Genomic DNA, 23,321 nt, shown 5'->3' with positions numbered 1-23,321 from the left:
TTTAAATAGACTGAATCTTGCAATCATATGTAACTTCGTAGGCTGTAGGCCACTGGAAAAAAAAAGATAGATTGTTCAATAGCCGAACAGTTTGCACTGTCGTAATATACGTTTCAACCCATGTCTCCTTAAGCTGGTTTTGCGGCCACATTTTTGCTACTAAACTGTCCCGTCTCTGTGTAATAGTTGAATTTCTTTAAAAAATCGTATCGTATTACCTATTCCCGGAAACGCTCACATTTTCAACATATAATGACATTGGAAGATTATATTGAATGTCCTAAATGGAATACTACTGGCTGAGTAAGGTATACCTTCTCAAAGGCCTCCAGAGTATAGGAGAGAGATAATTACGTAAGATCAGGATCCAAACATGGGCTGCCAGCTTCCTGTGGTCATCTGTTGTTCGAGAGTTGCTAGTCACGGGTTGCAACAATTTATCTGCATTATGTTTGGTTAATGGTACGGCATTGAAGCACCGTTGAAATGGCCTACCTTTAATTTTCTCTGCGAGAGGACAAACTGTTAATTTTTGAAAGAAGGATATAAATACTCATACGAGTTATCCTCAACTTCTACTGCTATCTAGGCTACAGAGCAGCAGAGGAAAAAGAAACATTTCGCTTACAATTATAGTGCATGACAGCAATACGCCTAAAATACTCGACAAATTAGTTTTCTGAATTCTGCAATTAATTATGCTGGAACCTCTCTCTCTGCAGAAGTTAGAGCTACTATTTGGCTGTTACCTTAACAAGAAAGTTGTTTTTGTCATGGTACTTTTTTCACACACTTGAAAAAATATCTCAATTTTCCTTGGGGAAGCGTGATGCTCCAGCAAAGGATGTTCCACAAACTTTGACAAAATATATGCAAGTATATGTCCCGTTTGGTTGTTTGAGAAAAATATCTACATAAGCTCTCTTTCTTTATTCTCTTTTAAAGAAATTTGAAGATCGTTTCTAACTGACAGTTGATAGACTATGCAAGGCAAGCCACACACAGCACACATTAAGAAATTTCGTTCCAGAACTAGAAAATAAGAAACTAACTTCTCCCCAATATCTGTAACCAAATAGATTTTCTTCGTATGCTAATGCGTACTATTTTAATCTGTCAGGAAGTTTCATATCAGCGCACACTCCGCTGCAGAGTGAAAATCTCATTCTGGAAACGTACTATTTTACCTGGAGTAAGGTCATGTTTTTGCTGAAGCTTTGCAAGATTTTGCGAGGTACATTCAAAGTTAAATTAAGGAGATGAGCCCTGGATAAACGGAAGGAACCAGAGGTTGTTGAAAGTTTCAGAGCGAACATTAGGCAACGTTGGACTGAAACAGGAAAAGGAATAAAATAGAAGACGAGTGGGTAGCTTTGGGAGATGAAATAGATAAGGCAGCAGAGGACCACAATCGTAGAAAGACAAGGCGTAGCAGGAATTCTGGATAACACAGGAGACATTGAATTTAACTGACGAAAGAAGAAAATATCAGTCGTGCTAGTAGTAGTAGTAGTAGTAGTAATAGTAGCTTTATTCATCCGTAGATCTCTTTTTAGAAGGTTATAGGACATGTCAAAGTATTTACAAGTTTAGACCAATCTAAAGTAAGCTAATTTGTATACACATGCATTTACAAACGTCTAGTTAGAGACAATCGTTAGATTTACTCCTGGTATACGATACTTTTTTTTACAAATAACTTATTAAATAACGCAATGCCACACTGTTCACTCATATCTCACTATCAGCCACTACACACACTATACACATATTGTTTCATAACACTTCACTCACTACATACACACCCTGATGATCTCTGGGACATTTTCTGTACCACAACTTCCCATTTGCTATCCAGAAAAACTCAGTCAGCATCCCTCTATAATGAGTTATATGTTGAACTCAGAAAGAGGAAGAGATGTTAGTACTGCGCAATTCATAGCTTGGAGGTAAGTTTTTCTAGAAACGGAAAGAAGAAGGAAAAAACATAGTGTGAAGGTGTTATGTGGAATGATGAATATCTTATCATTATTACTATTTATTTGTATAACTTTTTTTTACCAAACCCCTACTCTGTTTTATCTAAGTAATCCTTCAATGTATAAAACGTATTGCATAACACATATTTTTAGCTGCCTTTTTAAATGTGTATTTTTGCAATTTCTTTTATCTCTTTTGGTAATTTATTGTACAGTATTATTCCTTGGTAGGAAATGCTGTTTTGAGTTTTATGTTTATTTTTTCTTGGCAAATGTAAGTTGGGTCTAGCTCTTATTCCACTGTCATGGACAGAACTGTTTGTGCAGTAATTATCAATGTTATTTTTGATGTGTACAACTGAGTGGTAAATGTATTTACATAGAGCCTTTAAAATCCCCAGTGTTTTAACAGATCTTTACAATGAGCTCAACTGCCAATTTTGGTTATCACTCTTATGGCTCATTTCTGGAGTTTGAAAATTGTGGTCATATTTGAGCATTTGTTCCCCAAAAACGAATGCCATAGCTAGGAATAGAATCTACATATGAATAGCATGTAACTAAAAGACACATCATGTTACACACTGATGATAGGATTCTAAGGCCATAACATGATGATGACATTCTGTTTTCAAGTACCTTTGTGTGTTCACACCACTTCAACTGAGAATCAATCTTCATTCCTAGAAATTTTGCATTTGTTATACAGTCAATACAGGTGTCATCTACATTTAATTTAACGTTGTCATTTTCCCTTTTCAAACCGAAATTCGTGGCATTAGTTTTCTTTATGTTCAGCGTCACTTTATTGCTTATTGACCAGTCATAAACTTCCTTGAGAGCTTCATTTACTTTCTCTGCAAGGAGTTCTCTTGTTTTCTCAGTGAGTATAATATTTCTGTCATCAGCAAAGAGAATTTTTTCACCTACTGGGAAAGTCATTGATGTATATCAGGAATAGTATTGGTCCTAATATGCTACTTTGTAGAACCCCTATATTAATGTATTTTGGTTTTGATAAGTGTTTTACTAAATGTTTAGATCTATTTGAAGTATGTGTTATCTCTACTCTTTGTACCCTATCTGCTGGGTATGATCGAAACCAGTCATTAGCTACACGTCTTATTCCTGATGCTTCTAATTTATTTAATATAATCTTGTGGTCAACTGTATCAAAGGCCTTAGAAAGATCCAAAAATATGCCTGTGACACACTCATCTTTGTCAAGAGCATCATGTACAACCATTGTGAATTCTACTATGGCTGACTCCGTATTTTTTCCACTTTGGAAACCAAACTATGATTCGCTTAAAATATTGTATTTATTCAGGTAATCCATTAATCTGTCTTTCATAATTGCTTGTATTATTTTTGAGAATTGTGACAGCAGGGAAATGGGCTGGTAATTTTGTATGTCTTCTGCATTACCTTTCTTAAGCAAAGGTACAACTCTTGCCTCTTTTAACTGTTCTGAAAATGTCCCTGATGTGAAGGATTCATTTATTATATTTGTTAAGGAGCCTTGTATAATCTCTATACATTGTTTCGGTACACACATTGGTACTTCATCTAAGCTTATTTTTTAGTTTTGAACAGTTTTATTGACTTCACTTTCTGTGGTTGGAAGTAACATCATTGTAATTAGTGCAACATTATTTACCAGTGTTATATTTTTTGGGGGAATTTTTGCTGTAACTTCTCTGCAATACTTGAAAAATGATCATTTACATAGTTTGCTAAGCGTTGTGGATCATGAATTACCTTATCCGTCTCCCTTAGCAGTATGTTATTCTGCATATCTTTGCCTCTCCCCATTTCCTTTTTTATAAAATCCCAGACTGTTTTGCTTTTGTTCTCTGCATTTTATATTATTTTGCCATTAAATGACTTTTATGCAGCAATCAGCACCTTCCTATAGATCTTTTTGTATGGATGATAGAAATTTAAGAATTCTGGATCACTGCGACTCTTTGTCATGGAATTGACCATAAGGTGGCTCGCGGAGTATAGATGTAGATGTAGTTTCAGTGTTTGGGAGGACTTCTTAATACCTGCTGTTATCCATCTGTTTCTGTGAGATGTTGATACAGACATGCCTTTTCGAAGTTCAATTTAAATAATGTGGGGAATTTAGAGAATTTCATATTCACAATGGTTCCCTTGTTTTGCTAGTTTCTTTGAAAAATCATTTATTTTGATTCCTGATAGATGTTGTTTGTAGGCTTGTAGTTTAGGGAATGATTCGACGCTTGATTTTACTGTTGTTATTTGACAGAGATGGTCTGATAGTCCGAGATCTTTTACAGCTACATCACATTTTTCCCTCTCCATATTTGTAGCCACATGGTCAATAACTGATGCAGTCATTATAGTACCCCTTGTTGCTCTATTGACCAATAGGGACACGCCAAAACTTCGAAGGATATTTATGAGAGTGCTGCTGGATTCATTTATGATATCAGTGTTGATGTTAATGTCCCCACATAGAATTATGTTGACCTTTCTACTTGAGACTTTATCTAGAACTTCCGTTAATTTATTGAGAAAAGTGTACCACTGGAAGATCTGTACACACATAAAATGATTAATTTTTTGGTGATATCATGTCCTGTTAATTCAATAGCTGATGTTTCAGTGTATTTGTCTTCACTTGCTATACTGAGGTCATGTCTTGATTTGAACTGTGTTTCTTTTCTAATATAAATGTATGATCCTCCACCCCTTGAAGCAGTTCTGCAGTAAGAGCTTGTCCTTTAATAAAATGATAACACTACATGTTGGATTTCTGTCTATCTACACCAGTGCTCAGTAACACGAACTACTGTGCAGTTCAAAGATTGGAGTTAAACTTCTAATAGTTGTATTTTATTTTTTGTTGATTTCATGTTTTGATGGAGAATTGTCAAGTCTGTGAAATGCTCCATGTTACTCTTTCCAATTATTTGTTTTTATTTGTGACATCTGGTTGGTGTGATATTTGGAGTGCTAAAATCTGTCTTGTGAGTGATTGTTTCAGTATTTTGTAAAGTGTTGAGATATTCTTTTGGCAGGGGAACCCGTTGTCTTGATTTATCCTAAAAAGGACTTATTTTTCCTACCCATGACAACAGGTATTTGACCATGTGTGGCCCGAGATGCACCCCCTATATTTTAATGAATCAGCTGTACCAATCTTTCCTTCCCAGTCCTGTTTAGGTGTAGGCCATGCCTAGACCTAAACAGGACTGTGAAGGGAGTATTGGTACAGCACGATTGTTGGTGCACATTTCCTGCGTGACAGAGCTATGGTTTCGTGTTAGACACTCCAGGATGCGCTACCCACTGCAGCCGTAGCACCCGGCAACCCACATGTTAGCTGTACCCTATATTCAGACCATCTCCTCTATCGCTGCTAGCAAACAGTTTTAATTCAGTAATAGCGTGTCACGTGGTCCGATTATGCTATATTGGTCAACTCTTGGTCTCATACGGTGAACACTAACGGAAACGGTAAAATAAGCACCTCTAAAGACGTGACGTTGATACAGGACATTAGAGCCAATAATTCAGAGCGCCATGTTTTAAATTGAACAGGAACGACTACTCAGCATGAAACCCTGCGCCCAAAACAAAATGCATTTGACCTGATGACAGAGTTCTGTTTCCTGTTTCATATTGGGTCAATTAACATTGTAGGCATGTCAAGACTGCGTCGACGAGCATTTCATGCAGTTAATTAAATTTTAGCTAGCCTATGAGATGTTGCATGGCAGCCGATAGTGTCCTCCTGCTTACATCTATTAATGTAAACTAAGCACACAGCAGCTGTGCTCAGTTAAAAGTCTGCAAAGTTTGAATTCAAATGGGACTTTAATACGAGGGCGTGCTAAAAGTACTGCTTCCAAGATTTTTTTTATTCTGTTCTCAATATCGCTTCATGTATTTCATGTCATGCATATTACTCGGTCGACTTTCTCTCTTCGCTGACGCTAGTTACAACCCTCTGCCGCTAGAGGGCTCAGAATTGCAACATATAAGATGGCAGCGTGTACGCAACTATCTCGGTGCGTGAGAAACAGTGTGCTGTAATCGACTTTCTAATTCGAAGAATTCGTTCACACATGTAGCACCTCCTCCTTCAGTATGGCAATACCACACCACACACAAGCGCTGCGACATCTGCAACAATTCGACGCCTTGGGTCTGCTGTCATCGATCATCATCCATACTGGCCCTTCTTGGCTCAATGCGATTTTCATCTGTTTCAAAAGCTTAAAGAACACCTATGAGGACTTCACTTTGATAGTGATGAAACCTTGCAAGCAGAGGTGGCTCCGTCAGCAAAATCAGACATTCCATAATAACGGTACTTTCAAACTGATCTCTCGTTCTGAGAAATGTTGTTAGTCCCCAGGGTGACTTATGATGAAAAAAATAAGTAAACGTAAAGAACAAAGATGTAGAATGTTAATAAAGTTCTAAAAATCGTTAAGAGTTATCTTATAAATAAGTCGGAGACATTACTTTTCAGCATGCACTCGTAATGATCTGCAACCATGATTCTTAATAAATCTCCTTCGACAAGGTAGCGAAAAACCTGTAAAATGTACTGCGTGATGAAATCTACAACTACATTTATACTCCGAAAACCACCCAACGGTGTGTGGCGGAGGGCACTTTACGTGCCACTGTCATTACCTCCCTTTTCTGTTCCAGTCGCGTATGGTTCGCGGGAAGAACGACTGCCGGAAAGCCTCCGTGCGCGATCGAATCTCTCTAATTTTACATTCGTGATCTCCTCGGGAGATATAAGTAGGGGGAAGCAGTATATTCGATACCTCATCCAGAAACGCACCCTCTCGAAACCTGGACAGCAAGCTACACCGACAAATGAAGTGTGGAAAAATTACAGGTTACGGTGCTCAGTGTAAACTATTATTTCTCTAGAGATGTAAAGATCAAGGAAATTGCAATAAGTGTAGTTTTAAACGGTTTCGTAACATATTTAATCAGTTGCTTAAATTGCTCCAACCCTCAAGGTTGAGGCAGCGAAACACTTCTCGGCGGGAACGTTCATTACAGGTTTATAAATCTGTGGAAGTGTCTGGTGGCTGGTGCAGCTATCAAGCCTTCTGTAGCGACGCGGCCTTACAGTGTGTGGAATCAGTATAAAATAAGAACTGTGAGTGGAAGAACAGAAGCCAAACGTAAGTATTGCGACAAGCTCTGTCATTATGCACTGACTTTGCAACTACGCCTACCTCTCAATGAACGACAGGTATATGCACTTTCTGTTACATAAATTGTTCCGTCAGAATCCAAGGGAAGGAAATAGAGACACTTCAAATGGTTCCAAGCACTATGGGACTTAACACTGAGGTCATCAGTCCCCTAGACTTAGAACTACTTAAACCTAATTAACCTTAGGACATCACACACATCCATGCCTGAGGCAGGATTCGAACCTGCGACCGTAGCAGCAGCGCGGTTCCTGACTGAAGCGCCTAGAACCGCTCGGCCACTGCGGCCTTAAAGAAGCAGTAGCAAACAGAAGATTAAAGAAGGAAGTGTTGAGCCTACAACCCCTACATCAAATAGCACGCCATGGTCTGCTGAGACATCCAATATTCTGAACGAACAGGGAAGGTATATTAACAACAAGTCTTTGCACCATGTGATGTTCGACAACGCATTGAGGACCGCCGTGCTACAGGGTGAGACATGGCAAAAACTGAGAGGTGTTTTACGGTTGCTGAAAGTCTATGCATGACCGCTTTCACTGTTAGAATCCACGTACCGGCGATAATTTTCCACAAAACATGATGTAATTACGAGCAGCCACGCGTCATGCACTTTCAGGAGGCCTCCGCGACGCTAAATAACAACTTTTGCAGGCAGATGTTGTGCAAAAGATCCAGAAATCGCATTTGCTAGCATTAATTTTCGATGGCAGGATAGATGCTATGGGCCACAGCGTAGTTTATTTCACAATAACCGCTCTGGTCGCAGTATTTTGCAAGAGCATTCGTCCTATGAGCAAAGCTCGAAGGGCGACATTTTACAGCCACGATATCCACATATGCACAGGGCACAGCGACAACCTACTTATAAAAGACGTCATGACACCAAATGTACCTCGATGAACTTAACCGTGTAGCCAAAAATACATAAGGTGCGAAGTTTCCGTCTGAGGATGTTTCTGAAATTTATACGCAATGTAACGCAATTCTGATGTGGGCGTGCAAGCACTGACATGTAGGCAATGGATTGGCGTTGCATTCGCATCTGTCTTACATGTGTGAGGAAAATACTGAAAGGTGAACTATGGCGACGTTTTCTCCAAATGACACCAAGTAGGACCAACGTGCTGATATTCTTTTCTTGGATGCCGAAGGTAGGGTCAAAATACCGAGCTAGTTCGAGGATCCTGTCCACAATGCTCCAAAGGTTTTGAATTGGGGAGAGACAAGGGTGCAGCTTCGAACTTTTTTTTCGGATGGGAGGTGGTGTAGCGCCACTCCATTGCCGTGTTGTTTCCGGTTCGAGGTGGTGAACGCATGTTTCATCTCCTATAACGATGTGCGACGAAAATTGTACTGACAAGCCTTCTAACAAGGAAGCAGATCCACACAAATTGTCCTTCATTGCTCTTTTGCGGTCTTCTGTTAGGCGGCAAGGAACTCCTCGGGCACACATCTTTCAGTACCCCAAGTGGTGGGCGAGTGTGTTAGTGCTACCAACAGAGACATCCACTTGGACAGCGAGGTGTATAATTCTGATCCGTCGATCACCTCGAATGAGAGTGTCCGCACGTTTCAACATTACAGGACTCAGCTGTGAGCGACCGGCGGGAACGTGGGAGATCGCACAGGTTCGTGCGACCTTGTTGCTATGATGACAGACGCCTCTCATTGAGAGAGACATATCGTGCTTTTGTTCACTGTCAGGTCCCAGTAGACAGTCTTCAAGTGCCAATGAATACCTGCGATGCTCTGGTTTTCTGGTAAAAGAGACTCAATGACAGCTCTTTTCTTGGAACGCACCTTCGTTACAGAAGCCATTATGCAGCTTACGTGTAGTGGCGCCACCTGTCGAACTTCGAGAAACTTCACCCATAACAAATTCCGCATTTTTTCAACCGAAATTGGCCGGGAAAAAAAACGTGTTGCATTACTTCTCGTTGTATACGAAGTTATTACTCGATCCAATAGAGGTGATTTCTGTCATCTAAATTCTCATATTTTTCATAAACAGCACTGCTCTGTAGTAATGACACGAAATTTACTTCCAAATTAATTTAAAATTGTATTTATTATTTGGAAATACTGTCATTATTCGTGTTTGCGTGACTTATTCTGAAAAACAAGTGACTGTAAGTTGTAAATTGTCTTAGAGTCTTTGGATGTAAATATCAATGTATTCATATATCTCTGAGCTGCAAGTTATGTTATCTTTGTTGTTGATTTTTGTGTGTGAATATTCAGTCTCTTATGGAGTGTCAGAAGCTGTAGTGTTAATGTATCAATGAGCTATGGAGGTAGTACGATGGAAGTGGTGTGTTATGGCGTAAAATAGTGTGAAGTATCTGTCATGAAATTGTGATGTTAAGGAGTGGAAACCAGATTGTGAAGTTATACTGAAATACGACATGAAGGAAATAAAAAGAAAGGGTAAAAGTTCATTACGTAGCGGAGTCCTTGTTTGACAAGAACCGGGCCTATGATGGCTACTAGACAACAGTTACTGAACGTACTATGAATTTGACAAAGACCTACAAGAACCAAGTGAGTACATTTTTTTAGTTTTTAAGTTAAAAGGGATTCACACGCATAGTGATACCATTTCTACAAATGTGCGCGGGAACAACTGATGATTTTATTAGCAACAGTGGAGGGATTCGTGACATCTCTGATAAAATTATGATCGAGCAGATATACGAAATCCTCCAGAAAATGCATTTCTTTTGCCGTATGTTGTCTTAATATAATGGCCATCTCTACGTCCCAAACCGAGGTAGTAAATTTGTGAAATTATTTTTCATACCTCAATTGATTCTGTTCAAGCTCTGTGGTGTTCAAGGGGGTGAAAAATACTGGATTAGTTTTTTTCTTGTTTTATACACTCGATGACAGATCTCATGTTTCGACTCATATTCGACTTCTAATCCGGAATGGCCGGCTTTATAAGGATGTCTCGCGTTCACAGGACGCAGTTTCCCAGTACCACCCCAGTCGAGAACCCGGGCAAGCTATAAATCCCTTTCTATTACCACGAGGCTTATTGCGAAAATTTCTCTGTCATTACTAAAAGCGTATCTGCAAATTCCTGTAATAGTATGCGACTGAAATGTTGCGACAATTGGAAACGTACTCCAAAGTTTAAGTACACGGGACAGTACGGTTTTCGTAGGCAAAATATAAATTACACACAGTATTACCGTGAAATTCTGGTGGTGAATGTCGCGTCCAGCCGACTTGGTGCCACCAGTTTGACAGAGGTCATGCAAAAGTGAGTGATGCTGATCGGGAAGGAAGGTCATTGACGTCCACAACAGAAGACAATGTCCAGGCAATCGAGGAAGAAAAACTGTGGTGGTTGTGGTTGTTGTGGTGGTGGTTGGGGGGTGGGGTTGGGGGGGAGAGGGGTCGTTGTTGCAACGATAAGGACTTTCAAGCAGAGGTTCTGGAATGACTCCGTGACCAAGCGTATATCTGCAGTCGAGAAAGTGAACTGTTGATGGAACGTTCCGACCGTTTTTACAGAGGTTTCGTGACTGTTGAAAATAGTGTCATGTGTCTGTGTCACTTTGAAGTGGTGTAGTTCAATATTCAATTAAATTTACTTGGCCTGCTGTTGTAAGGTGTAACTTATTTTTTGCAGTCCCATCGTAAACTCTACCTTGGACACATTGTAAACTGTTTTATTTGATTTTTAATTGAGCAGCTTTTTAACATGAAACATAGGCAGAATGAGATTTTCACTCTGCAGCGGAGTGTGCGCTGATATGAAACTTCCTGGCAGATTAAAACTGTGTGCCCGACCGAGACTCGAACTCGGGACCTTTGCCTTTCGCGGGCAAGTGCTCTACCAACTGAGCTACCGAAGCACGACTCGCGCCCGGTACTCACAGCTGTACTTCTGCCAGTACCTCGTCTCCTACCTTCCAAACTTTACAGAAGCTCTCCTGCGAACCTAGCAGAACTGGCACTCCCGAAAGAAAGGATATTGCGGAGACATGGCTTAGCCACAGCCTGGGGGATGTTTTTAGAATGAGATTTTCACTCTGCAGCGGAGTGTGCGCTGATATGAAACTTCCTGGCAGATTAAAACTGTGTGCCCGACCGAGACTCGAACTCGGGACCTTTGCCTTTCACGGGCAAGTGCTCTACCAGCTGAGCTACCGAAGCACGACTCACGCCCGGTACTCACAGCTTTACTTCTGCCAGTACCTCGTCTCCTACCTTCCAAACTTTACAGAAGCTCTCCTGCGTGTTGCTCAAACGTAATTTGAATCGCGCGCTAAAACCAAGACAACCAATCAGAGACTGTGCTCGACATCTATTGAGCAGCCCACAGAGCATCCCAGGGTGCCCCAGACAGCATCCCAGAGTGCCCCAGGGAGCTAAAACACCAAGAAGAATCGCTTCTCAGCTTTTGGCAAGATCAATGTGTAGTATTTGTGGCCCTTAAAAGGGCCGATTTGAGAACTGCTTTCAATGATTATATAAAGTACAACCACCCACAATACGACAATCTTCCAAAGAAGCAGGACCACTAGCCTTCACCCATAAGTGAATACTACAATCGGAATTTATCTTACAACTTCTACGACAAGACAAAGACAAACTCCCGTGCGGTAAAAGGTAGGAACCCTCACTAGCAATAATAATCTCAGAAACAGGTATAGCACGGTAAGCTAGGATTTCCCTAGTTTCAAAGGATTCCAAACCTGCTCTTCCTGCATTGTTACAAGCAACGAAAGCTACAGTTATCCATCCGTTACCCAAACTGGAAGAAGAAGAAACTTTCATTAAAAAAAAATTTAACTTCGCACCACAAAATAAAGTAGGTCCATGAATAAGAACAAATTGAGTAGTTTTACCTACTCCTCTTACTTCATTCTTTTTACCCTTCGCAGTAGATGTCGAAGCACCAAGAGTGCCGTCCACATTGACAAGTGATTTGTAAACCAGCATTTGTTCTTATTCATGGACCTACTTTATTTTGTGGTGCGAAGTTAAATTTTTCTTTAATGAAAGTTTCTTCTTCTTCCAGTTTGGGTAACGGATGGATAACTGTAGCTTTCGTTGCTTGTAACAATGCAGGAAGAGCAAGTTTGGAATCCTTTGAAACATAGGCAGTTTACACGTGTCACATACACATTAATCATTCCGTACCCCGCATCACCTAAAATATTCGTTACCTAGCATCGGTTCCTAACCTCGAAAAATTCAGTAAAGGATTTTCTTTCGTCTGTATATACGTATGTGACGCATTACTTTCATAGCATCACTCATTATTGCACCCAGATATTTTAATAAAATGGCTCCGTCTAGTCGAGACCCATTACTTGGTCCACGACATTTTACGTTTTTCGCTTATTTTTAGCTCAGTACGTGTTAACAGTGTTAAAATCATGTCAGTATCTGACAATTTTTGTGACTGAAAAATGTTACTCTGATTCGACTGGCTCAGACAAGTTATATTTACAATTTTTAATGTTCTGTAAGTCTTTCAGTATTAGGATAGCAGGTAGCACTAACAGTACTTACGGTCGAAGGAGGCTCTCTGCCGATAACTCTGCGCTGGCTCTCAACATTTTCTGATCCTGTAAGAGAATCAGAAGAAGTGGTTAGAAATCAGAGTCGATAGAAATTCAATGTCAAATCTGTATTCGTATGAGAAAGTTCATATTGATGCTGAAACAAACCTGTAACATAATCCTTGCACACTGCATTTGTGATAATTTTTGCTCTGTGAAAGAAACATCAAAATTGTATGAAATTTAGCAACAAACAACGTCTTGAATGCATTTGAACAAAGCTCTGGAACATCCAGAGCAATTTCAGCCAAGCGTGGTATACGTAGACGTCTTACAATTCCTGCTTGTGCGTACTTGCGACTATAGACGGAACAATCGAGCCCACCGGATCTAATATGATTGCACATCTGCTTTGTATCACATGAAAACACTTGACACGCCAACACTTTGTCAGAATATTGGAATAGAATGTCTGCTTCCCAAAATGTCGCCGACATTGCGTGGACTGACAGGGTTAGTTTCTCGAATGGATTTAGTACACTGGTGCTCTGTGGATACTTTCATCCGCCTTTTTCAGAGTGCTAGACACAGTAGCAGACTGCCATTTTCATATATGAATCTTATCTGTGACTAAATAATTGCATTTTAAGTATGTGTTAAGCGAGTTTCTATCTTTTATTTCCGAAGTATCTAGAGTTGCTTGTTACACATGAATTAGTTTTATAAATATATAGATACTACTGATGCAACAAAATGCTTTCTTTATGTTGTTTGCATCGGAATTATTACGCTTCAGCCTCTTCTTGTAAGTAAGTAAGTAATTAAGAACGTTTTGATCATTTTATTAGTTACATTTACGACTTTTTAGGACTATTTCTTACAGCTGGACCTATCTGTGGTTGGTTTTTTCAATCCAGCAGGCAGTTATCTGACCACTTGCGCATACATTCACGTGTCACTGGTAAATAATATTTACACGTGTTTTCTGTTACCAGAATGAAATTTTCACTCTGCAGTGGAGTGCGCTCTGATATGAGACACGAACTCAGGACCTTTGCCTTTCGCGGGCAAGTGCTTCTGTGAAGTTTGGAAGGTAGGAGACGAGGTACTGGCGGAAGTGAAGCTGTGAGGACGGGTCGTGAGTCGTGTTTGGGTAGCTTAGCTGGTAGAGCACTTACCGTGAAAGGCGAAGGTCCCGAGTACGAGTCTCGGCCCGCCAGTTTTAATCTGTTTTCTGTTACTTTTCCGGTTGTGTCGGCGATGTGCAAGCACAGTGCTGGCTTTGACTATCATTTGTTACAATGGTGAACTTTTTGAAAGGATAATCGATTGCGTCACTGTAGTGTACTGCAGTAAGTTAATAGTTTATAGGAGTGTAATATGGTTTCGTTGGGTGAAGAGAGACGGGTGGGAAGTGGGAATGGTGACCATTCTGCCAGCATAGACGTCATTAGAGACCAAAGTAACTGACGTATTCTCGGCGTAGGGTCGTTGATTCTGAACTGGCGATCGTCGTCAGTTCGAGTCCCAACTCTTGCGTGAAGATGCGTTTTAGATATGCTCTTACCATGAAAACGCCCTGCTCTTCGAAATGCGAATTTATCTTTGGTCGTGACAAAAATACAAATATGTAAGACAAATAGAAAATAACGAAAATAAAGATCATTATTACTTCTAATCATAAATATGTCATATTTACAATTAATTGTTTGACGGAAGCTGCTTGTTGATATTAGCTTTATTTTACAAGACCAGTTTCCGTCGTTGCCAATCATTGGCAGTATCTGAATTATGAAGGCACATTTCTACTCGTAATATATTATAGCATATACAGCAATGTTTAATGCGTATGTAATTTTTCGTATCATTATAATGCGACTTGCCTAATACGTCATCGTTAATAGCGTATGCCAATGACGGTACTTTGTAATAATCGCGTAATAACACGATCACTTGATTTATGGGGGTATATATGCAATCAACAAACGATTTTTTACTGAAATATACACAGTTCTCATTGGCAATTGCTGTACATGCAAAGACTATTTTTTGTTTAATATAATAGGAAACGTATATTGTTAGATCTAATTGTATTTTTTTCTTTTATCAAAACGAAGTATGTTGCCATTAAAGAAACTAGTGAAATTTCTTACGATTTTTCTATGAGCTCGGTCTCTTCACTTAAAACAATGTCAGGATGGTTCGTTATGTATGCGAAAATTTATTTTTTCTCAAATATTTAGTCAGCTGCCTTTCATGGTTGTACGTAGGATTAACAGGCATTGTATCATGTCACTGGCCGTGTGGTTTTGTTATTTTAAGTGTACACTAAATGAAGACAGGCTGGTGCGAATCAGGTTCAGATGTTCTTTATATACTGTTTTGAAATTTCGTCCAGTTTTTCCTTTGTAAATTTCTCACAGTTATCGCATTGTAATTTATAAACATCTACACTTCAAATTTACACGACTGTTGTATGTTACGACAAATTTGTGAACGTAATGTATTGTGTATAAATTGTAAAATGCGGTAACTATGAAAAAATTTACATAGGACAAACTGGGCGAAATTTCAAAACAATACAAACATCTGAACCTGACTGGCACGAACCTACCTTCATTTAGTGCACACTTAAAATAACAGCCAGAGACATGACTCAAAGCCTGTCAGTCCCACATACTGCTGAAAAAGGCAGCTGACTAAATGTTTTGGAAGAGAGAGAAACGAAACTTCTTGACATTATTTTAAACGATGAGGTTGATGTAAAAGAAATATAGTTGAAAATTTCACTGGTATTCTCTTATGACAACATGTTTCTTTGTTTTGCTAAAAGAAAAATGGAAATTATGAGTTGGATTACATACATTCTATGATATATAAGAAACCAATCTTTGTATGTACAGAAAATGTGTCTATTTTCGTAAAAATACCTTATGCTGATTGCATATATACGTATATAAATCATATAATTCGTGTTATTACACGATTATTACGAAATATCGTCACTTGCATGCGCTAGAAAGAATTATGTATAAGGCAACACATATTTCAATGAGATGAAAAACCATATATGCTTAAAATACTATTTCATTCTCGGCAGGCCCGTAGCGTAGAATACGTCTTACTTGATATTTTGTAACGAATGAGTTCAGGCAAGCTGCGAATAGTTTAATTATTAGTTCTTCTTCCTTACAACAAGATTGCTTTACTTACAGCGCCATTCTTAAATAAACTTGTAGATGTTAAGAGTTGGTTAGTCTACTTAGGGTACATAAACGTCAGTTTACATATATACTTAACGCCTACTTTGAGTAGACACCCATAATGCATCAGTAAGTAAATTGTCGACTGTCTATTTGTTGCTCGACCGAAATAAATCATGTAATTTCTGTTTGTGTAGAATTTCTTTCGTGGAATGCTTTTGACGACTGGATTGACAGTATATTCTCGTTGATGCTCTATGTTGACTGTGTAATCCTTGACAGTCAGTGATGTTTGATAGACACCGCATTCAGTGCAGTCGTTGCATGAAATTTTGTTCATGTCTGAGCAGGCAAAATCAGGAGTTTTGATTCTTCCAGATCTAATTTTTGTCCTTAGATTGTTGTTTGTTCGTACTGCTAGTTTTATAGTTCTTTTGTTTAAGATTTGGTTTATTTTATTCGATATTTGTCCCAAGTATATTGTCAGTACGTATGTTGTTTTTTGTTTAGTTTTCTTCTCTTGTTAATTGTTTTCTTTGTGTAAGGTTTTGTTTTTTGGTTACATGTGTTGTTTAAGCAGTTTGAGCACGATATTTTGGTTGAAATATATAAACCCTACAAAATAATTTCAACCTGAATAAGCATAAACTGTATAAAGAAACTCGCGAAATCTAAAGGATGAAGAGAGCGAGCTGGTTTTCACATGATCGTTGTATTAGAACCCATTTTGATTTCTACAGATATTTTTGGTCTTCAGGAAGGACATAAAGCACGAGTAGCCAACGTGTTCGAAAATCCTACAAAAATCTAACGTCATTGATAGTTGTGTGAGCGTGTTCGACTTCTAAGACGAGTCACTGTCCAGTCACGTGCTCGCCTACAGAATTTCTTCTTCTGTGCCCTTTCCCATGTATCTACGGGGTCGGTATTGTTTATTGGATGGCACAACGTTAATGGGCTGTTCATGGCCAGATACCCTTCCTGACGTTATCACACCCACACGCCCAACCCCTCCTTCCCCCCTCCCCCCCCCCCCCCCCCCGCCGCTCCCCAGGATAGAATCTGTGTACCCCGCTGTCTGTGTCTGCGTCTGGAGCAAATCTCATGTTAAAGTCTGACAACGTTTTATATGGCTCTGAGCACTATGGGACTCAACCTCTGTGGTCATCAGTCCCCTAGAACTACTTAAACCTAACTAACCTAAGGACATCACAAACATCCATGCCCGAGGCAGGATTCGAACCTGCGACCGTAGCAGTCCCGCGGTTCCGGACTGAACGTTTTATAAATAGTTGCGTAGCGCGTAATAAAGAGGGGATGTGGGCAGCCCGGCACTCACCTAGTTCGATGTGAGAAACTTCCTAAAAATCACATCCATGCTGGCGACTCACTAGCCTTTGTCGATCTGGGGCATGCTCACCTACAGAATAACGCAGGTGAAATGTGCCGTTAGTAAGACAGAATTCCTAATTTTCGTTCAGAATAAGTTGAACATTTCACCAACGTGCGTGCGTGTGTGTGTGTGTGTGTGTGTGTGTGTGTGTGTGTGTGTGTGTAACACACGCAGGTCATATCAATTCTACTCAGTACACATGGTGTTCCAACACAGCTTCAGCCAATCTGCGTTTGTTGCGAGCGGCGGTTGTTCGCTAATAGAACCTGTTTCTCATGGCTTTGGTGTTTCTTAGTCAATGCCACGACGCATAGCCGCCGCCATTAAGATAAAAGGGTGTGCTACACGCTCCTAGGTGTGCGTCTCAAAATCGTTTGCTCATGAATATATTATAGTGTGTTTTCCGTGAGCCTTCCAACGCTATGGTAGTTTCTAAATACCCGGTATACTGCTTTGGAAAGTACTCAAGAGCACATACTTCGGTGAATGAGGGGTATAAGCAAAAATATGTTCCACAATATCTGCTTTCGCCATGTTAACGACATATAAGCATGCGCTTTTATGCTACAGCCGTGTTCTACGAAGGTTTTCTGTAATTTCTGTCACAAGCCGTATAAACTGTCGGCTATAAACTCAGGTAGCTTTAGTTATACCGACGGAAAGGGAATCGTGGTACTCTTTCTTTATTGCTACAGTCGTCCATCAGCACCTTCTGCGGCTTTTCACGAATGTGTACAGTGAGTATTGTTCGGCTGTTGTTACTCAGCCGCTCCATTCTTCCTTTGATGTTTTTTGTCATGACAACATTCGTCGTCATATATGAACCACGTCTCAACAGCAGATGCAATATTCTTTGTCAATGACACCAGCCTGTTTGTTAAAGCTGTACACGAAGCTGACCTACAGGAGAGAGTGACAGTAGTTACAGTAGAAGATTAATTGTGAATGCCAAATAGGGATAAAATTCAGCCATATAACAAGCAAACTAGGAACCAACATAACGGCAGAAGTTGGGCAATATAAGAGAGAGAAAACACCCCACACTACATTCATAGGAGTATGTCTACATGAATATTTACGGTGGCAGAAACATACAGAATTGTTAAACAAAAAATTAAGTCAATACTACATCTCCTTAGAATTTTTAAGGAAACCTATAATGTTGATGCATAGTTATTTCCCTACCTTACACTCACGCAAAGTTAAGATATGGCATCATGTTTTGGGGAATATCAGTCTGACCAAACATTTATAATATTTCAAAAGAGAGCAATGCCAATAATAAAGAGGCTGTCAGAAAGAGAAACATGCAAGAATTTCTTTAAGAAATTAAAAATCATCATCGTATCTGTATTTGTGGAAGTATATGTTATCTGCAGGCACGTCAGGAGCTGTCAGTGTTAAACAGTCAAGTTCACGGCTTCCTGACAAGAAAGAAAAATGATTTTCATAGAGAAATATACACAAAAGTCATGGTCCAAAAACTGCTCTTTTATCAGCAAGAAATTCTATGTAGTGAATTATCAAACAAAATAAAAAGAATATTGGAGTTTCACGAGCTTAAATACTCAAAATACTAGTTAGAAAAGTTTTTGTGGTATCAAATACTACTTGAATCATCAACATCCATAGCAGTGCAGCTTACTTCCTTCATTATAGTGAACTGAAGTGCACATATACACACAGACACAATAAAAATCCTTTTATTATTCTAATTTAGTATATTATGACCGTTAATATGTGTGGTTTCATGTCGTACACAAGATTATTTTATTTGCCAACATAGAATTCTAAAATTGTTTCATCTACTGAATTGAATTAGTAACAAGGTTGGATACGAATAGTCTCCTTTAATCACAGCGATCAGATAACAAGCAAGCATACATAGACGGAAGGTTACCCATAGATTTTCGCGGCCTTTTGCTTTAAAAATACTGAATATATAGTCCAGTGTGTTTTAGAACCTGCATGAGGTCTGCAACTGTCCCACATTGTTTTATTGTTTTATCGTCACAGTCCATCTTAACTGCTAATTCTCGGTTTGCCTGTTTTCGTAGAGTGAATACCGGTTTAGTTCCATCACAACTGTCAGAAACTCGTTTACTGTTAAGAAATTTACTAGATCTTCAGGTCGCGTCAAGAGGTCACACGTCAAGAGCTTTCGAACAAGTGCACCTTAGTTATTGTCAAGTGGAGACTGTCGTTTCTTAGCTACTTCCGTTCTTGCTGTGCTGTTTCCTGTGACGTCTCTGGTGCCCTCTCGGGGCCCATGGGAAATACGAGCCCCGCAACGAACTTGTGACATCACACTAGTTGCCTTGTCCACATAAAACCCAAACGCTAGGCTACTTTCAGGGTCAGATGGGAAATCAGTATCTCAATGGAAAGGCACCCACTAAAGTCCTTGGCGTTGTTCTGTGTTATCGAGACCGTGAGTGTATTTAAGCGTGGAGCATTGAAGTATTAAAGTGTTCTAAAACAGTAACTCGCTGCAGCTCATGAGAACTTTAGTATCACGTGCTTTGACGCACGCCACAGCGCCCGTATATATCGTTGGCCCCGTGCCAGCTGCCCAGTCCAACTCCATAAAAGGTAATGTTTTCGTCAGTGTGACTGCCGCTCCCACTTCAGTCTTCCAATTGCCGGATCGAAGCCGTCTTCAGCTGGAAGCCGCCTTTTTATTGATGGTGTTGTCAGCTCCTTTTATCTCTGTCGCTTCTTTTATTACGCCATCCCAGGAAACATTTGTCTGCTCAACTATAGATGTCTCGCTGAATGTAGTTCGGTGTCCATCTTGCAGAACACATCCTGCTACTGCTGTACTCGTGATACCGTAAGCGGAAATACTTATCGTGTTCTGCTCAATCGTGTACATAGCCTGCCTGATACGTAGCTGTAGACGGTGTTTATACATGGAGTTATGCTTGCCAGTTCTCCTTGGATGTGCATAAACACAAAATAATGTGAATAACCTAAAGCAAAACGTCTCACCTGTCACCATCAAGAGCTAGTGTTATGAGGAGATATGATCTGGAATGAATACCATTAATTAGTCGGAGCCTTCAATAGACATTTCTTCGCTGCCGTATTTAGCGTCAACGTAACAGCAAGTATTTATAGAGTGGGAAAATAAGACTGGCCCCGGAAATATTTACAAGACAGTCATGAAACTCCTTGTTAATGAACAGCTTAACTGCCGAACACAGAAAACGCTGGAAATTGTGGTTTCAATTCACCAACCGATTGCTGTCCCGAGTATTACGATTTGTCATTACGTTTGAATGAGTGAGGGAAAGGAACTTAGATTAGTGTTTAATGTTCCGCCGAAAATGGCGTGGAACATAAGCACATATTAAGGAAGGATGGGAAAGGTAATCTGTCATTCCATTTCAAAGGGACCATCCCGACATTTTCCTTAATTGATTTTAGGAAAATCACGGAAAACCTAGATCTGGATGGCCGGATGGGCATTTGAAGCGTCGTCTTCCCGAATAAGAGTCCAGTGTGCTAAGAGCTAACCACTGCACCACGTCGCTCCATAATGCGGGAGAGTAGCAGGCATAATGGCCAGCTGAATGCACCAGTAGATGGTGCTTAGGATAAACACAGGGCGTATTCACTGTCGAGTGTTATACAGAGCACTATTAGCGGAAAACATGTGGGAAATTGCTCGACAGTTTAAGGCTGGAAGAGTTTTGGCACAACTTTCAGCAAAGTCTGCAAACGAAAATTTTAATTAAATGGTGCAAAACGAGCTTTGTAGCGAATAAAAACCAAAGAGTTCGAATATCAGAAAATGTTGCCCGAGTAGAGGAAAGCCTGGAACAAGTCCGACGAAATTTCAACGCCGGTTATCTGTACAAATAGGAATTAAGGGATCGTCGTGTCGAAACACGATCATAAAGGACCTGCTTCAGCATCCTTACAATTATACTGCTGTGCGCGAGTTAAAGCGTCCGGACCAACCTCCGGCTGTTGAGTTCTGCAGGCCTTTTCTGAGATGAGGTCTTGTTCAGCCTGTCAAGATCCATGTACTCATAGACCATGCGCCATTATGGATTAGAAAATCCCCAGCTGTTTTGGAGAGCCGTTGCATAATCTCAAGACTGATGTTCGGTTGCACAGGTCCTGGTACCCACATCGTAACACCATTTTTTTCAGCAAACCGGTATGTCGAGAAACTGTTTAATCTGTGTGTGGATCAACACACATAAGATGAACGACTGTAGGGATAATTTCAGGAAGACAATAACAGCACACAGCGCCTTGTTAACGTAGTCACGAGTTCATGAGGTTTTCGCTGAGGAGACGACAATCAGCAGACACAGTGTGATGTTCTGGTCACCTCGGTCGTCTGATCTCTCTCCCAGTGATTTTTACTTTTAGGGTAAATTGAAGGGTCAGATGTACCCAAATAATCCTCACACACTGGAAGAGCTACAGCGGATCACTGAACCCGCTATTGCTGCTGTCCCTCAGGCAGAGCTGCTATGCGTATCTCACAGTTTGGTAAGTCGAGCACAGCACTGCATCGACGTCAACGGGGACAATTTGTAACGTCTTCTGTGATGTCCTTTAAGAAGGGTCACTTACACGTCAGTCTCATTGTAAACATTTCCGGACCAGTTTTATTTTTAGAAATTTGTACTTGTGACGGCCCACAACCTCAACACGTTTTATGAAAGAAAACATGGTCCAAATAGGCTGTAATATATTCTTTTGCCCGTGCTATTACCTAATTGACGTTTGTACAGCTATTCTCCATAATTTAACTGATGCATCATACAATTCGGCGAATAGTCAGACCAGGATACGCATACAGCCAAGTGTTATTCGCTGACAGCACGAACGTAAACAGCCAAACTCCACACCGGTGCCGTCCCCTTAAACGCTTTCCGGTACCAGCTTGCTCCACTTTCTCCTACGCACTTTGTTGCTTCGATGCCATATTTCCGTTGCCTCTCATCAGTTACATTTTATCGATCGTCGATAAATGAACTTTCCTGTTCCCGTCTGTGTCTCATCTCTAGAGCTGCGTCAAGAAGTTACGCGAAACGTAGACTGACATTCTTACTGTCATTATCATCGATTGTTGTGAGCTTGCTGAAACTGGCCGCAAATTCAGTCAATTCTGACCAGTCATGATAAAAATTGTAGGCTTTACCGCGTGTGGAAACCCGCCAAGGCAGATGATATTTTTCAACAGTTTATCGCGTAAAATACATGCAGGGTGGAGAGAACGAAACTGTTTTAAAGAAGAAAACTTGGTCCAAACAGGCTTTAATATATTTATTCTCCGTGCTGTTGGCTGATTTCGACTGTCAGTCATTTTCAAGCACTTGTCAAAAGCCTCAAGTTTCACATTACATTTGAATAAATCGCGAGTACATACGTAAATCGCTGTCACATGCGTGTGTAGCACAAATAGTGCACTAGATTACATCCATCAGTACTGCGCGGACTAAGCTGCTATATCACGCTATGGCAGTTTTCTGTACGTGTACTGCTAATGGACGTAATTTACCTGTGAATAGCGCTGTAGCTGAAACAAGCTTGTGGTGAGGAAGAAACACTACAAATCACGTTAGTTGCAGCTTGCCTGGAATCATTCACTGCTGTTCATACCGCAATTAATTTATTATGAGAAAAAATGTGTTATGTGCTGTCGGAACCTACGATGATGGGAAACGACCGTAATTCAGTCGGTAAAAGAAAACTACTACCAATAAGCAGCTTGTGACAATAAATAAATAAAAATTAAGACAGAGAGATCAAAACGGCAGTAAATGCTGGCACCCACGTTGATGCCATGTTCCTTCTCTTCCGGAAGGCGTCCGAAACAGTTCGGCAACTTCGCCCAATGAAGAAAACATGAACGTTCGAAGTTTCAGACCATCTTGTATAATAGACTGAAGAGTTCGAATGTAAATAGAACGCAGCACGTCAACCGTAACGGACACACATCTTCAGATGTGAAAGTAACTTCGGGCGTACCCCAGGGACGT

At 40.2% G+C, this 23,321-nt stretch overlaps 1 protein-coding gene across 1 annotated transcript in view; it reads right to left on the bottom strand.

Moving 5' to 3' along the window:
• Positions 1-23,321, bottom strand: part of LOC124613575 (protein piccolo-like) — a 208,379-nt gene that overhangs the window by 49,092 nt on the left and 135,966 nt on the right. Inside the window, exon 3 of the mRNA XM_047142289.1 lies at positions 12,731-12,786. Within this exon, the coding sequence (XP_046998245.1) occupies positions 12,731-12,786 (56 nt within the window). The remainder of the gene's footprint in view (positions 1-12,730; positions 12,787-23,321) is intronic.

The sequence above is a fragment of the Schistocerca americana genome, chromosome 4 (genome assembly GCF_021461395.2).
Source record: "Schistocerca americana isolate TAMUIC-IGC-003095 chromosome 4, iqSchAmer2.1, whole genome shotgun sequence".
NCBI classification, from domain to species: domain Eukaryota; kingdom Metazoa; phylum Arthropoda; class Insecta; order Orthoptera; family Acrididae; genus Schistocerca; species Schistocerca americana.
The sequence above is the reverse complement of the archived record's forward strand: the minus strand, read 5'-3'. Positions and strand labels throughout refer to the sequence as shown.